The sequence below is a fragment of the Aspergillus chevalieri genome, chromosome 6 (assembly GCF_016861735.1).
Source record: "Aspergillus chevalieri M1 DNA, chromosome 6, nearly complete sequence".
NCBI classification, from domain to species: Eukaryota; Fungi; Ascomycota; class Eurotiomycetes; order Eurotiales; family Aspergillaceae; genus Aspergillus; species Aspergillus chevalieri.
In genome coordinates, this window is record NC_057367.1 from 1,092,852 (window position 1) to 1,107,115 (window position 14,264).

Here is a 14,264-nt window from a genome sequence, read left to right on the forward strand (position 1 = left end):
AAGAACCGCAAGTCGGACTTTTGACGCAGTGTTAAATGTGGATGGCAAGGATCCATCAACGGGAGGGTTTGAGAAGGAAGGGAGGGTCCATGCCAGATGTTCAAGGAGAGAAAACGATGTGATAGATGGCAATGCAAAGGAGGGACGTCGATGATCACAAGAAGATGCAGCAAGTGTCTCGCGATGAAATCCAGTCAGTCCTATGGCAGCGACTTCTCTACCGCTTTCGCTTCTTGTTCTTGTCTGCCATCGAGGCAGAAACAGCAGCGACGGCGGTATGAGTCTCGCTCGTATCAGAGAAATCAATGGATTTCTTAACCGGGACGCCCATGTGGCGACCGTAACGGCCTTTGCGACCATTCCCTTCGTCCTCGCTGATGCACCCTTCGATACCAATACCAGCATCCTTGCATCGTCCGCAAGGGCGCTGGCGATCACAACCCTTCTTGCTCTTCCGGCAGCGCTGGCAGCGCGGCTTGGTCGACAAGTCTTCCTCATCGGCAGCGAGCTGATGCTGGAAGTTGACCGACGACATCGAAGTCTTGCGGGTTGGGGCAGGACTGACCATCCCGGGAGAGGCGGTGACAGTAGTGGTAATAGGGGCGATATTAGCCTTATGGATGCCGTTGGTAGTCGATGACGACTTCTTGCGAGGGTTGCCAGTAGATGAAGCCTTGGTGCTCTTGGGGCGCGCGGTTGCCGACTTGGATCCCCGAGACTTGGTGCTGTTGTTGTTTGAGGTCGTGCTGATGGCACGAGTCTTGGCCTTTTTCGCCTTGGGGACGTCATCATCAACCTCGCTCTTGATCACACTGTCAGCGGGATCATCATTCCGATAGTCATCCTCATCCCAGCTGGCATCCGAACTGTCAAAGCTGGGAAGGATGTCGTCCAGACGCTTGTGGGTGCGTTTAGTGGTGCCTGGAGGCAGCATTGGGCTCGAATCCAACCGCTGTCTCGACCGTGCGGGGAGTTCGTCATCGTCTTCGCTAAAGTCTTCCCCGTCGCTGGTCGCGCCTGTAGAGGAAGCAGCATCCGCTGCGCCGCTGAAGGCATCGTCCAAAGTTGACGTGGATGTGCGGCCATGGGAGAAGTTGGACGCATCGCCCAGACGAATCAACTGCATTGCGACATCTTCATCAGAGATACAGCTGGCAATCGTGGGGTCTGGGGTGGGTAGGATGCCAGGCCCGTTGGTCCGGCCATTGCTAAATTGCCCCGACGATTGTGTAGTGGTCCGGTCGCGCAGGCGATGGCCATGTTCCTGGACCATGGGAGTAGCATACGCATTTCGAGAACTGTATGCCTGTTCATTATGGCCATAGCTCTGTGGCGATGGCAAGGGTGGGTATGTATAGGGCCGCTGGGTGGGACGAGCGAAGGGCGAACCAGCTCCCTCTTGGCCGATCGACTGACGCTGCGGTGAGATCGAGGAGGTAGATGTAGTTAGAGGCACCTGAGGGGGAGCGAACAAGGGCAATTCCTATAATATACGTATGGTTAGAGGATGCGATGGAAGAAGAGAAGATCGCCATGAAACCCACCGAACTGTCAAATTTTGGCCGTTTCCGACGACCGTCATGGAGGATGTTCTCCATACTGATGTCGGAACTGGCAAATATCTCCTTTTTGGTACCATTGGCAGACCCGTAGCCATCCTCGCTATCAGTATTATCGTCATCATAATCGTCTTGGACGCCGTTGGTGGGATTTCTGCTTTTGGCCCCCGCCTTAGAGTGCTTGTTCTGGGAAGCGCTACGACGACTCCGGGATGAAGGCGACGTGCTGCGCTTCCTGGCCAGCCTCGAAGTGGGACGGGATGGTGGTTGGGCATGGTCTACATGCGTAGATGGCATGGCAGGCATCTGAAAAGGCTCCCCCAGACTAGGGCGTTTACGGGCCTCGATGGGATAGGAGCCATAGAAGCGCTCACTATAGCCTTCGCCATATGCCTGGGCGGGGATCACCCGAACGTAGACCGTCATGTTATTTCTCAAATTCTCATACCTGGCGATGAGAGTGATGCCATTCTCATCCTCAAAGCTAACACCGCTGGCTTGCTTGTCGTAGATCCCATAGAAGTTCTTAACGGTTGTCACGATGGAGTCGGTAGTGTCATGTGGATAGATCTGCACTCGCATGGGTATCCGTGCTCGAACCTTGGACTCTTCATCAAGAAGCAGCTCAAAGGCGACGTTTTTAGGTACGGGTGTCGTTTGGATCTGCTCTGCCGAAGCGGCGACATAGGAAGTAGATTCCTGAGGCCGTCCGTACTGAGCAGTTTGCATCGTTAAGGAGGGAGGACGGTCCGGACGAGGTATTAACGACCACAGTTTAACTGCTATGTAGAGAGGAAAAGCGTTAATTAAGTTTGTTCTGTAGTATATATGGATGTATGGATGGGTATGAGTGGTATGTTGTGTGCGTGGGAAAGGAACCCGACGGCTGAGCGGGAGGGCAGGGAAGAGGGTTAATCCAATCCTACCTACCACAAAAAGAAACCAGAAAGCACACTGAAGGGTAGTTAGACCACCCGCGATTATTCTCTTGAAGATATTCGATGGTAGAAAGGGGGACGGGTTCTGGCACGAGGGGGGGTCGCTACAGCCGGGAGAAGCGACCAGAAAGGGAAAAATTGGCTTGAGAGAGGACCTGGGGCGAAGAGCGACGACCACAAGTTAGCACAATCGGTTCCAAAGGCAATCAATCCATCAGCCAGATGGATGAGAAGAAGCACAGGAAGAATACGGGATGATGAATGGTCAAATCCGACGCAGACAAGTGGTGTGCGTTGTGCCAGAGTGTGTTGGTGGGTGGTAGTGGGAGTGGGAGATGACGGAACAGCAGTGAGCGAATACGCACCTAATAACAAACCCAGTCTAGGAGTTCCCAGTCGCACTCATCGAAGATAGACTCGGAGAAGAATAGCAATGAACTGTTGATGGGCGACTGTGTCGAGGTTGGTTGTTGAGGGGTGGGAGGAAGAGGGAAGAAAGACGAAGCGCTGGGAAATGGGTTTATATTATATGTCAGCGGTGGCATCACAGCAGGTGGTCAGAGCCGAAGCGACAAGTTCAGGGGGACAAAAGAAAAACAACCATCTAAATTGCATTGGATATAAAAAGGATGAAATAGTTCTACTTACCAGATAATTGCTTTTGTAGAATGTAGAGATATTGGAGAAATCGATTGCGTTGATGTTTGGTGGTGAGAAAGGATGAGGAAGAGAGCGAGGGAAGAAGACAACAGAAATGGCCGATAAATGGTCGCACCTACTCTAAAAGTAAGTGCCAACGAGTCGCTGGTTGTAATATTATCCAAATGAACAAATTAAAGCCTGCGAATCCAACAGTCTCTTTCTCGACCAGAACTCGAATTACTGCATCGGGCTGTCTTTGTCGCATTTGCGCCGGAATCCATCTGGTCGCAAATCGGATGCGCATCCTGGTCTACGGCCTACTGCTCAGTAATTTTGGGCTTGTTAGATGAGAAAGCCGTTTTACATTATGCGAATTTAGTTTCTATGTGAATTCTACACACATTGAGCGCCCTGGAGAGGAGGGAAATATCTCCAGTCCATGATTGCGGATCGGCGATGCTCGAGTTGGCGCAAATGAAGCAGACCACCCTTGGACACTTCTTTGCGAATTCTGCATTTCATTCGAATCCCCTCTCATTCCCTTGTTTCTCCTCTCCAGCAGATAGCAGCAGAACCCACAAATTCATGGGTGCATGAGTGGCTGCGACGGACGGGTTTGGATCCAGCGCGGCCACGTCGAATGGCGCCCAACGTCCCATGCGAGAAACCAAGGCCAATTATTGAACCCCAGTGCGGGTTGAAATAGGAGCAGTCATGCGAATCACCCTGTTAATTCGAGAACAAATCCTGTAGCTAGATAATAACGAAAAAGAGATATGTCTTCCCAGACCGATTGTTTGCGGGACTCCGAATCTCGCCCATTTGATTTCCGGGGATGCGATGAAAGAGCCTACGGGAGAAGCTACATTCTCTATTTCTCTAATTATGAAATGGACAGTGCTTTTCTATCGGGAAAATCATCCTGATGACTTTCCATGGGCTCAATGGCCACTGCACAAGTTTGCGACAGCGCCCGATGCGGCCTTCGTTTCGATGATCTGCGTCCAGACTCTTGGTCGCTTTCTGTTACCCCTCCTCGGCCACGATGGACAACAGGCAGGCAGAGAGGCAGATACCCGGAAACTGACTATTAAATAGCTAATCAACTGACTCGTAGTTTCCCTCCGTACATGCGCAAGGATGCGCAATATCTTTTGGGCACAAAGTGACATGCTCTGGTACTTGTGCGATCTACCTATTGGGGCGGGGGTGGGAAATCCCACACAGAACACCGAGCCCCGGCGAATATCTCCCGGGTCCTCGTTATGATCATAGAAATCTCCAGATATGTCCCGGTAAAGCACAAAATACGGAAAATGAGCGATTGCGACAGATAATCCATCAAGTGAGTGGCGACTCGAGACTGGTCGCAAGGGAGCAAGATAACGCGACAAGGTGCCTGCGGAGAAAGGTAAAAGCCGAAGCAAAAGAATCAAACGCCCCTCCATTGAACAGCTGGCAGTCCATCCGATCAATTAAAGTCCGCCCTGCTTTGTTTTGCGGTGGGGGGGGGTATCTTGCGTGCATTGCAACCAGTCAGACAGGAGCAGGCAGGACTGCTCGTCGCAAAAGGTCATTGATTCACAACTTCCGCGAACAAGTAGCAGTACAGTACAGGGTATGGAGTAGAATGATTTTTGCTTGTATAGCCGGGAAATTTGGTGTGTTGCAGAATTGGTCCGTCCTCATCATAGTTCACTACCGTCGCCTCGTCTTCCGAGGAATCATCATGAGTGGTCGCCGGACTGGAGACAGACAACACACACACCGAAACTTTGCGCATCTTCGAATTGGATGGAATGAAATGCGACACCTTTCCTGCGCAGGGCAGTTGTAATGTAAATTTTCTTTCTTTTTCTTCAAAAGAATTTGAGATATTTAATGAAAAGCATAAAGTGAACCCAAACGAAGGGGGTTCCCTCTTTTTTCTTTTCTTCTTCTCAATTTATCCGCCCAAAGGACAAGCCAATGCGACCCATGATGGACAACCGCTAACATCCGGCGTCCCACTCAGAAAGAGCAAAAAGCGTGTGGTTGCCTTGCGATGACGGGTGCAAACGGAGACCAGCAGACAGCGAGCGAGAGTCGAAGAAAACAAGGAACGGAGTCAATAGTCTCGTCGCAGACCATCTCTGACCAGCAATTGATTTGCCAATGGACTTTTAGTCTCGAACCCTTTCTGGGGAGATCTCATTTACCATCCAATGTCGACTTTGTGATATGGCGTTTGCTCCGGTCTTGACGGCGAAAAGCGGCCGTCGTGGGTCACGTGTTTTCGTGTTTAATTGGCGTTGATCGCGTGTGATCCCGCGCGTCCGAAGCGGGTTTTGGTTCAACTCCATTCTCATCACCTTTTTGCGACAATAATCGGGGAAAAAAGAAAAAGATCAAATCGCATCCTCACAGCGCATCTGAAACCAATTTTTGCGATGTTTTTGTCTCGCTGTAGTGGTGTTAACCGCTTCGATGGCTCTGGGAAGTGCCGACGGAAGACGCGCCGCGTGACGTCATTTGGCTTCAATCGCACAAACACTGCAAACAATTCCCGATCAGGACGGGTGACATAAGCATGCCACGGCAACGCCCGAAGCAGCTTAGCGCGGCCGTTGTTTACGGTAACGAAAGCGGTAAGAAGGCAAAAAGTAAGGGAAGCAGCTGCATTCATTCAGAGATGAAGGCCCCGATGGCAACCATAATAAACACCCCTTGAGCAGGTCTCGTCTTCATCGACTCGTTCTTACTTCATTCCATCCCACTCTCCCTTCGGGCTTGGTGTTTTATGGTGCTGGGCTTCAATTGAATCGAATTCTCGTCTGATTCTTCCTGGCGCGGCCGTTGTTTATTTGGTTTAACGAGAGAAAAAGCAAGTCGCCTTTCGCAGCCAGGCAGGTGTCCACCGTTTTCAGACATATTCTGCTGGACCCATCTTCAATATGGACGCAAAGGTACGTGATCTCTCCCTTTTTTGGATATCCGACGGTCGATTGCCTTGTGTATGGTTGGGTGATGCTTACCATGGCTCAACCACAATCGACGCGCATTTCCCCAAGTGACTGGAGTCATTCCCTTGATCTTGTCACGTTTTCGATATGCCAGGATCAAGCACGTGAAGCTGACATGTTTGTTCTGAAACTACAGCCACAACGTATTCGCGTTCGCGGCGACGAGAACGCCCCGATGGCCTTCACGGCCAACAAAACGGTTCACCAGCGAAACAAATCCGCCACTGCTCTCGCTGGAACTTTTCAGGATGGCGCACCTAAGAATAATGGCCCGCGTCGCGCTGCGTTTGGGGACGTCAGCAATACCGCTAACCCGGTCCACGGAAGTCGCGATGGCGTCGCTTTGGCGGGCAAGAAGCAGATCACCAAAGGCGCTGCAAAGCCCACAGTCAAGATCCCCGAGAGGAAGTCTAATGTGCTGGCCCAGCCGCCTCAGCGTCCTATGTCCGTGTCGAACTTGAAGGGTGTCTTCAACCAGTCCAAGGCTCAACAGAAGTCCCTTGAACCAGCTGGTAAACAGACAACCCTACCGCAGCAGACTGCCAACACCCGCAAGATGCTGAACAAACGAGGAACTGCCATATTCAAAGACTCCGCCCAGTCAATGAATGAAACCAAAGACGAAGTTACTGCATCCAAGGAAACCAAACCCGACGCGTCGAACGTGAATACAGAGGACGTTTCGCGTCCGTCAACCGCACTGTCACTCGACGACAAGGAGGAGGAAGATAACACGGCACAAGAGCCACCAGAGAATCTGCACCAACACTATGATACCGACGATTGTGCCGTCATGAAATCAGATGCAATTAACGCTGAAGTGGAAACCTCTTCTACAGCTGACGAAAACGATTGCAAGGCACAAGAGCTCGTAGAGTCCAAGGGTCATGATTCTTATGCAGTCGTGCACAGTCATCCCCATTCAGTGCCTCCAACGGAGAATGAGCAGGAACAAGAGGAATATTGGAATGACGAAGAGGACGAGAATGAGGAGGATGATGGATATGTTACTGCGCGCTCCTATCGCTCCCGGGGAGACAACACTACCGGTGGAATAACTGCTGTACTTTTCCCCAAGTACAATCAACAAGTAAGACGGGAATTGGCCCTGGCAAAGGAGATTGTCGACGCCACCCGCCCGGAGGAGGATGTTGAAGACGAGTTCTGGGATACTAGCATGGTTGCTGAGTATAGCGACGAAATCTTCGACTTTATGAAGGAACAAGAGGTAAGCACTTTCTTCAAATGAGTCATATACCTGTGCGCCCTTGCTAATCGTTTCGACAGCTCAAAATGCTTCCGAACGCTCATTACATGGACTATCAGGTTGAAATTCAATGGTCGATGCGATCTATTCTCATGGATTGGCTGGTGCAGGTCCACCATCGCTTTGGGCTCCTTCCGGAAACCCTCTACTTGTGTGTCAATTACGTCGATCGTTTCCTATCCAACAAAATCATCTCGTTGGACAGAATCCAGCTCGTGGGTGCAACCGCGTTGTTCATCGCGGCCAAGTACGAAGAAATCAACTGCCCATCTGTCTGGGAGGTTGTCTTCATGGTCGAGCAACGTTATTCCGCAGAGAGGATTCTCGAAGCCGAGCGTTTGATGCTGTACGTCCTGCGGTTTGAGCTGGGATGGCCTGGCCCTATGAGTTTTCTGCGAAGAATCAGCAAGGCCGACGACTACGACTTGGAAACGCGCACTATGGCCAAGTACTTCTTGGAACTCACCATTATGGATGAGCGGTTTGTCAGCAGCCCTCCAAGCTTCCTCGCTGCAGGTGCTCATTGTCTAGCGCGGTTGATGCTTGGCAAGGGTGACTGGTCTGCAGCTCATATACATTACTCTGGTTATACCTATTCTCAGCTTCTACCTCTCGTCTCCGTGCTGTTGGAGTGCTGTGAGAACCCTGGCGGGCATCATGCCTTCATCTTCGAAAAGTATGCGGACAAACGATACAAGCGAGCATCTCTCTTCGTTCAGGCGGAAATGCAGTACTTTCGCCTTCCCCAAGTATCGAGAGACAGTTCCGTCCACAAGCGCAACAGGTTTTTTGGCGCCGCACACTATTAGGAGTGTGTCATGCCTGTGGCTGGTTTATTTCCTTTCTTATTTCTTAATACCTCTTTTCTTTGTTTAAATTTTGATACCCCTTTCATTTTTCTACCCAGCCTACCGATGATTTTCGTTTCTAACTCTGCGCTTCCTGCCTGTATCAGTCGGCTTTTTACGGCATCATCTGGCGACTCGCAAGTGAGCAAATGAATTACCTTTACCTTTGATCGGCTGGCTCGACTTGATAAAGAAGACACGAAGAACACGCGACTTTGGCTAGTTTGAATATTACTTCCCTGCAGTATGCCGTCTCTAACCTCACTTTACTCAATTTGCGGCTGCATGTTTCGGCTACATCTGTTAATGCCTGCTTCGAATTTGCATCATGAAGGCACAAGGAATCTCATGGCGGGACAGTGAATCAGATTCTGTATTGTTTCCATGGGTGGAATTTTTGTCACGAAGTACTACTACACGCTCGTCGATCCGGCTTTTCGAAGATTATGATCGAAAAACATTTTTGTATGAATCAATTACCTGTGTTATCTTACTCGCATCCCTCATCCTTTCCCCGTCCTCTGTCTTTTGTCCACTTGTTCCTACCATGTTCAACTTGTCTCGAAACATATCGCACTCCCTTAATATCGGCTATTTTCCCCCGTATTCATTTCCCCCTTTTGGACGGATTATTTCTATTGTTGCTTATGAGTTATTACTTGAAGGAATGATGCATGGTATGAAAATCAATAAAGATAATAGTTATTTATTATTCTCGTTCCCTTCTGGCTGGCCCTGTAGTCACGTGTCGGCTCGATGAATTAGGGCTCCGGTCGTTTACTCAACTATTATCTTCATGAATCGCAACGCTGTAAATAGAAGTCAGTCCTCTAATGGTCCATTCAAGGCCTTTTTTATTCTCCCTTGTGATAATATGGATCTAAGCATGTACAACATGTTAATAAATATACATTGTTATTCCTGCTTCGCCTCGTCCTCTCTGGTGGCCTTGGCTAAAGCCTCCACATAAGTGATACAGGTATGGCCAAGTCGACCAGTCGCATTATATGGCTGGCCGTTGTCCTCGACTTTCTTGACTAAAGATTACTTAATTCTTTTTCTCCTTGGTGCTTTCTTGTCCTGGTTTTGCGAACTCACATTTTGTTGACTCTGACTGGGTACAGAACTCGTTGAACACTTCTGAAAACCAGCGTCTCTGATCTCGACCTATGTTATGTAGCCCAGCTAACATTCTGGCGTATGTCTGGAGCAGTTTATCTGGATAGTTGTCAATGGTTTATCCAGGACGAACGTAGAGAAGGCATTATTACCGCGGGTCTGGATCGGGGGAGTAAATTGCTTAAGCTTCTCAATTTTTTTTCGACGCTCAATGGATGATTGCCATTTCCCCATGGTTGTCTACTGCTGTCTCTATTATTATCCCGCTTTTCTCTCCTTTAAGGTTGTTTGTTGTAGGCCCGATGATAGGAGCTTGTGAGCTAATATGTAAAATAGTGTGTATGCAATGTCTCTAAGGCAACACATCCCTAGGAAGGATTCAGAGTCCCATGACCAATAGGCACGCTAAACCAAAAACTAAAAAATATAAATAAGCCATCCTAATAGCAACCAGGCTATTCTTTCACCTCTATGGATTCCAAAGAAATCATTTTTTGCAAGTGTTTCTATACTTGTGATACATTGCCGGAGCTTGCAACTCCTTCAAACAATTTGCCATGGTTTAATCACTGATCCAGCCCGTTAAACTCAGCCAACCGCTTCACTATCTCAATCACCTTTTCATCCGGACGATCAGATGAAGTAGTAGTAGTGCTAGTACTACCACTGTTGGGATTATCGATTCTCGCCGCCAACATGTCATCCAACACCATACGTAGACGGGAAACGAGGACTCCGATTCTAGCCCAGCCGCGTAAGCGAAGCCAGCCGTCGACAATCAGACCACGTCCTGTGGTGTCGAGGGTGATAGAACCGCAGAAGAGCAGGAGAGAGTAGACATTAAACGCTGGAGAATACGGTTAGAGTAATTTATTTCAAACTAAATAAGGTTCACTTACGAGTTAGGTCACGGATAAACACCTTGCTTGTGGCCATCTTCGTGAAGTAACTGATATATGCAGCTGCGCCGGTGTAGCCTTGTGCCGAGAAGAGGATGGAGCTTGGGTGGATGAAGACGCGACCATTCTCCTGATTGAAGTATTTGATTGTCCTCGCGTCCGGGTCGAGTTCGACGGTACCTGTGACGGAGCTGGCGAATTTTTTGTCTGGGAATGAGATCTGGGCGACTTGAGGGTGGAAGGAGCCCGCGATGAGCGCGCGGAGGAGATTCGCATTCTTAGAGTTGCGGTTCAACCGGGATGAAGTCTCGTTGCTACTATTTTCAGAATAATTGACGGGGAGAATCCCGGAGTCCTTTAGTGACGTGAAGAATTGGGCTCTGTTGGACGAGATGTCGCGCAAGGTCTGATGGGAGAGGAAGTTCACTGAGCACCAGGATTGAGTTTGCCAGTAGCCATTGGTCTTCACGCGCTCAGACCATTGTTGGTAAGCCGCGAAGTCTGTCAAAAGATCCCCATCTCCCCGTGAGAAGCTTGCTCTGGCGGCATTAGCTTCTTCGCGTTTCTCCCGCGGCGAGACAAAGGGACTTTTCACGGTCAGGATAGAGGCAATAGTAACGCAGGCGTCTATGCAGCCAAAGATGGAACCATAAACCATCAGCTTTGCGCATCGCAGATCGGCAGGGATCAACGACAGATAACGTCCGAGGGCCGTCAAACGGTCATGATCCAAAGCACCCACGCGATGCAAGAAGCCCAATGCCCCCTCGACGGCAATGCTTTCTGGTGGTGTAATCGTGTTTGCCAGGAAGTTGGCAACGTCGTCGATGCCCTTCATTGCCTTGACTGAGAGACACAGCTGTTCTAATGGCACTCGGCGAATTTCAGGTTCCGGCCGTTGCGCCATGTTGGCCTCAGCCTTGCGTGTGTAAAGCTTGTAGCAAGTACCAGCCCTAACACGACCAGCACGTCCTCGTCGTTGCTTGCAAGCGGCCTGCGATGCCCACACCTCCTGAAGCCTGACCATGTTGTCCTTGGGATCGAAGCTTGTCTCCTTCACGCGGCCGGTGTCGATGACCGCTACGATATCCTCAATGGTGATGGATGTCTCCGCGACGTTGGTAGCTGCAATGACCTTGCGTTTTCCCTTGGGCGGAGTGAGGAAGACACGCCGCTGCTCTGCTGGAAGGAGAGAGGCATGCAATGGTAGCGGATGGACGCCGGGAAGTCTGCCCACAGCGGCTAAACACCTGTCGATTTCAAGTGTACCCGGAAGGAAAATCAGGATTCCTCCAGGGTTATCTCCAAGTTGTCTATCAATGTATTGAACGGTGGCAGAAATCAATTCATAGTTGATACCCATGCCAACCTTACGAAGAACCTTGCCTAGCGAGTTGTCATTTGTTATACCAACGGCTGAATCCTCGTCGAAGTCGCGCTCAGTCAGTTCTGTCGAGAATCCGGTATCACGGACGACATCGTCCATGTAGTAGTCTTCGACTGGGAACGTTCGCCCGGGAATATTCACCAATCCAACATTTTGGTGTCCACCAAAGTAGTTAATGAAGATATCCGCATCCAGAGTTGCACTCATCAAGATAACCTTGATATCCTTGCGGTATCGAAGAACATCTCTTAGCAATGCCAAAAGGAAATCAGTATCGAGACTCCGCTCGTGGACCTCATCGACCACGACATGCGTGATGTCCGCGAGAGAGCTTGCGACGTTGCCGTCTGGCCCGCTGCCAGTTTGTATACGGCGAAGCAAAACACCAGTGGTGACAAAGGTGATTTTGGTCGCCCCGGGTTTCATCTTGGATTCTCCTCGGATCACGTAACCAACTTCGTCACCCACAGTACCGCATCGCTCATCGCTTACTCGATCCGCAAGACCAAGAGCCGAAATCCTTCGAGGTTGCGTACAGATGATGTTAACCGCAGCACCCAGGTCACGCTTGATCATGTCGTCCAGCAAGAACTGAACAGACTGAGTACTTTTACCGCTACCTGTCTCACCAGAGATGATTGTCACCCGGTGGGTGTTCACAGCGTGTATAATGGCATCCTGTGTATTCCAGGCAGGGAGTGTTTGTCTCTTTTGAAGCATCTCAAGTTGGGCCTTGGTTGATCTCTTGGATTCCCACGCTTCTCTGATCAAGATGCTCTGCGGCGTGCCCGGTTGCCAGTCGACTCCTTTGCGTGACTTTCTGGACTGTCGGAGTGGAAGCTCCGAGGTTCTCTCGGCAGTGGATGGAGATGCTGTGACTGTCGATATGTCCCGTAGCTTCCCTGGGTTCTCTATTATCTCTGGTAATTGCGTTTCCAGCCAGTCCATGATATTGAATATCATTGGTTCGCCGACGAACACCTCTTCGGCATATTTAATTGCTTGACGAATCGCACTGAGTCGTATATACGAAGGAATGCCCTTTGCCAAAATAGATATGATCGGGGGTACAGAGGGATAATGGCCAGAAGGTCTCTGAAACCGAAAAGATACCGATCCCTCCAAGCCTGGAGTTTCACTTTTGATGTCACAAACCTGAGGCGAAGACCGAACGTGGCGCTCGCCAAAGATGGCCTCCAAGGTATCTTGTTCTTCTGCCCAGGAATCCTCATCCTCGGACGCAGGTTCTGAGGGACGACTTGTTCCGTGCACCAATGTGTTTTGCAAGCATTCTGCTGTCGCAAGCTCGTCTCCCTTCTTGCTATCCAACGTATATGAGCAAAGATCAGCTGGATATCCAGCGGATGCGAGTCGTTTGATTTTACCCTCCCGAGCAAGGTCATCACTGGCCAAGCTTACACCGGCGGAATAGCCCTCTGGTAGACACCATTGAGGAAGATCATCTTCTGGAACATAGATTAGAAGCCATTCAAGTACTTCTTCGCGGTCTTTACATGCCGCAGCTGCCTCTTCAACGTGGCTACGCCGGAAGCCCAACTGCGCAAAATCCTCAACAATGGTTTTCCGCTCGTTCTCGGGTATTTGCACGTTATAAGGATTCCAGATAGTATGTTGTCGCAGCAGCGTCTCAATCTCGCGCCGTACTTTAGCTCCCATATCGACCTTTGGCGCGTTTGACCAGAATTTCTTGCTCTGAGCTTGTCCACTGGACGGCCCGAATCCCAATTGCACTGTGCCTCCTTTCTCTTTCGTCTGTGCAGTCACGCGATCCTTTCGCTCCTTTTCCATATCGGCTGCTGCGCTCTCTCTCTCTTGCTTAGCCAAGAAGGGATCTGCTTCGTACATCCAAGATTTCCCTTCTTTTATATCCGCAATTCTGAGATCCGAGAAGTCCTCTTTCCATAACTTTCTATAGTTGGGAGGCATCATCATTTGCAGATTCCGCATATTGCAAACTCGATACAGCGCATAGGTAGCAGCAAAATGACGAGCTTCGAGCGCCGTCGGTTGGGCCGCGAGAGGCTTATGAGATCGAGGGAGCTCCATTGGAGGAAGGGTGATTGTTTCTCGAGTCTTGGGATCGACTTTCTTCAGGATAACGGACGATGAGAATAATCCATCCCGGTTTTTATACTGCAGTAAAACAATGGCACAATCAGTGAATGCTATTATGTAGTAGGTGCGAGTATATCAATTGCAATAATACCATGGTATACTCCGGTTTCTCCCATTTCTGCTTCTGACAATGCTCCGACAACATATTGACTGGCAATTTTCCGGTCCATGATGCACCTCCAATGACCTCCTTCACTGACGGTTTCTTCTGCTCTTGTGCTGGAGGTTGCGCCTTCGTGCTTTCCGCCGTTCGTTCGGCCGTGGCTTTTGCTTGCTTCGTCCCGGGCTTGGGCCCTCCACGGGCGTCTCCCTTCTTCTTGGGGGGCATTATGCAATATATCCAAAGAATTGATTTATATAATTGTGAGTATATTCAAAATGACGCCCGTGGAGTGGACTATACAAGTGCTGGCCAAGGTAAAAAGTGACGACTGTAGCCGATAAAAATGGCCGTCCGCGCTATGCCT

At 49.9% G+C, this 14,264-nt stretch overlaps 3 protein-coding genes across 3 annotated transcripts; 1 reads left to right on the forward strand and 2 right to left on the reverse strand.

Moving 5' to 3' along the window:
• Nucleotides 1-217: 217 nt before the first annotated feature.
• Nucleotides 218-2,288, reverse strand: ACHE_60387A (putative C6 finger domain protein; the record flags this gene model as incomplete). The annotated part of the gene is made up of 2 exons (XM_043281556.1): nt 218-1,483; nt 1,545-2,288. 2 exons carry the CDS (start codon nt 2,286-2,288, stop codon nt 218-220), a joined length of 2,010 nt encoding a protein of 669 aa, XP_043139023.1.
• Nucleotides 2,289-6,072: 3,784 nt separating this feature from the next.
• Nucleotides 6,073-8,217, forward strand: ACHE_60388S (cyclin family protein; the record flags this gene model as incomplete). The annotated part of the gene is made up of 3 exons (XM_043281557.1): nt 6,073-6,084; nt 6,278-7,369; nt 7,429-8,217. The coding sequence occupies 3 exons, from the start codon at nt 6,073-6,075 to the stop codon at nt 8,215-8,217; spliced, it is 1,893 nt and encodes a 630-aa protein (XP_043139024.1).
• Nucleotides 8,218-9,941: 1,724 nt separating this feature from the next.
• ACHE_60389A (RNA helicase) lies at nt 9,942-14,125 on the reverse strand (the record flags this gene model as incomplete). Its single annotated transcript, XM_043281558.1, has 3 exons — nt 9,942-10,222; nt 10,275-13,815; nt 13,889-14,125. The coding sequence occupies 3 exons, from the start codon at nt 14,123-14,125 to the stop codon at nt 9,942-9,944; spliced, it is 4,059 nt and encodes a 1,352-aa protein (XP_043139025.1).
• Between the last annotated feature and the right edge of the window lie 139 nt (nt 14,126-14,264).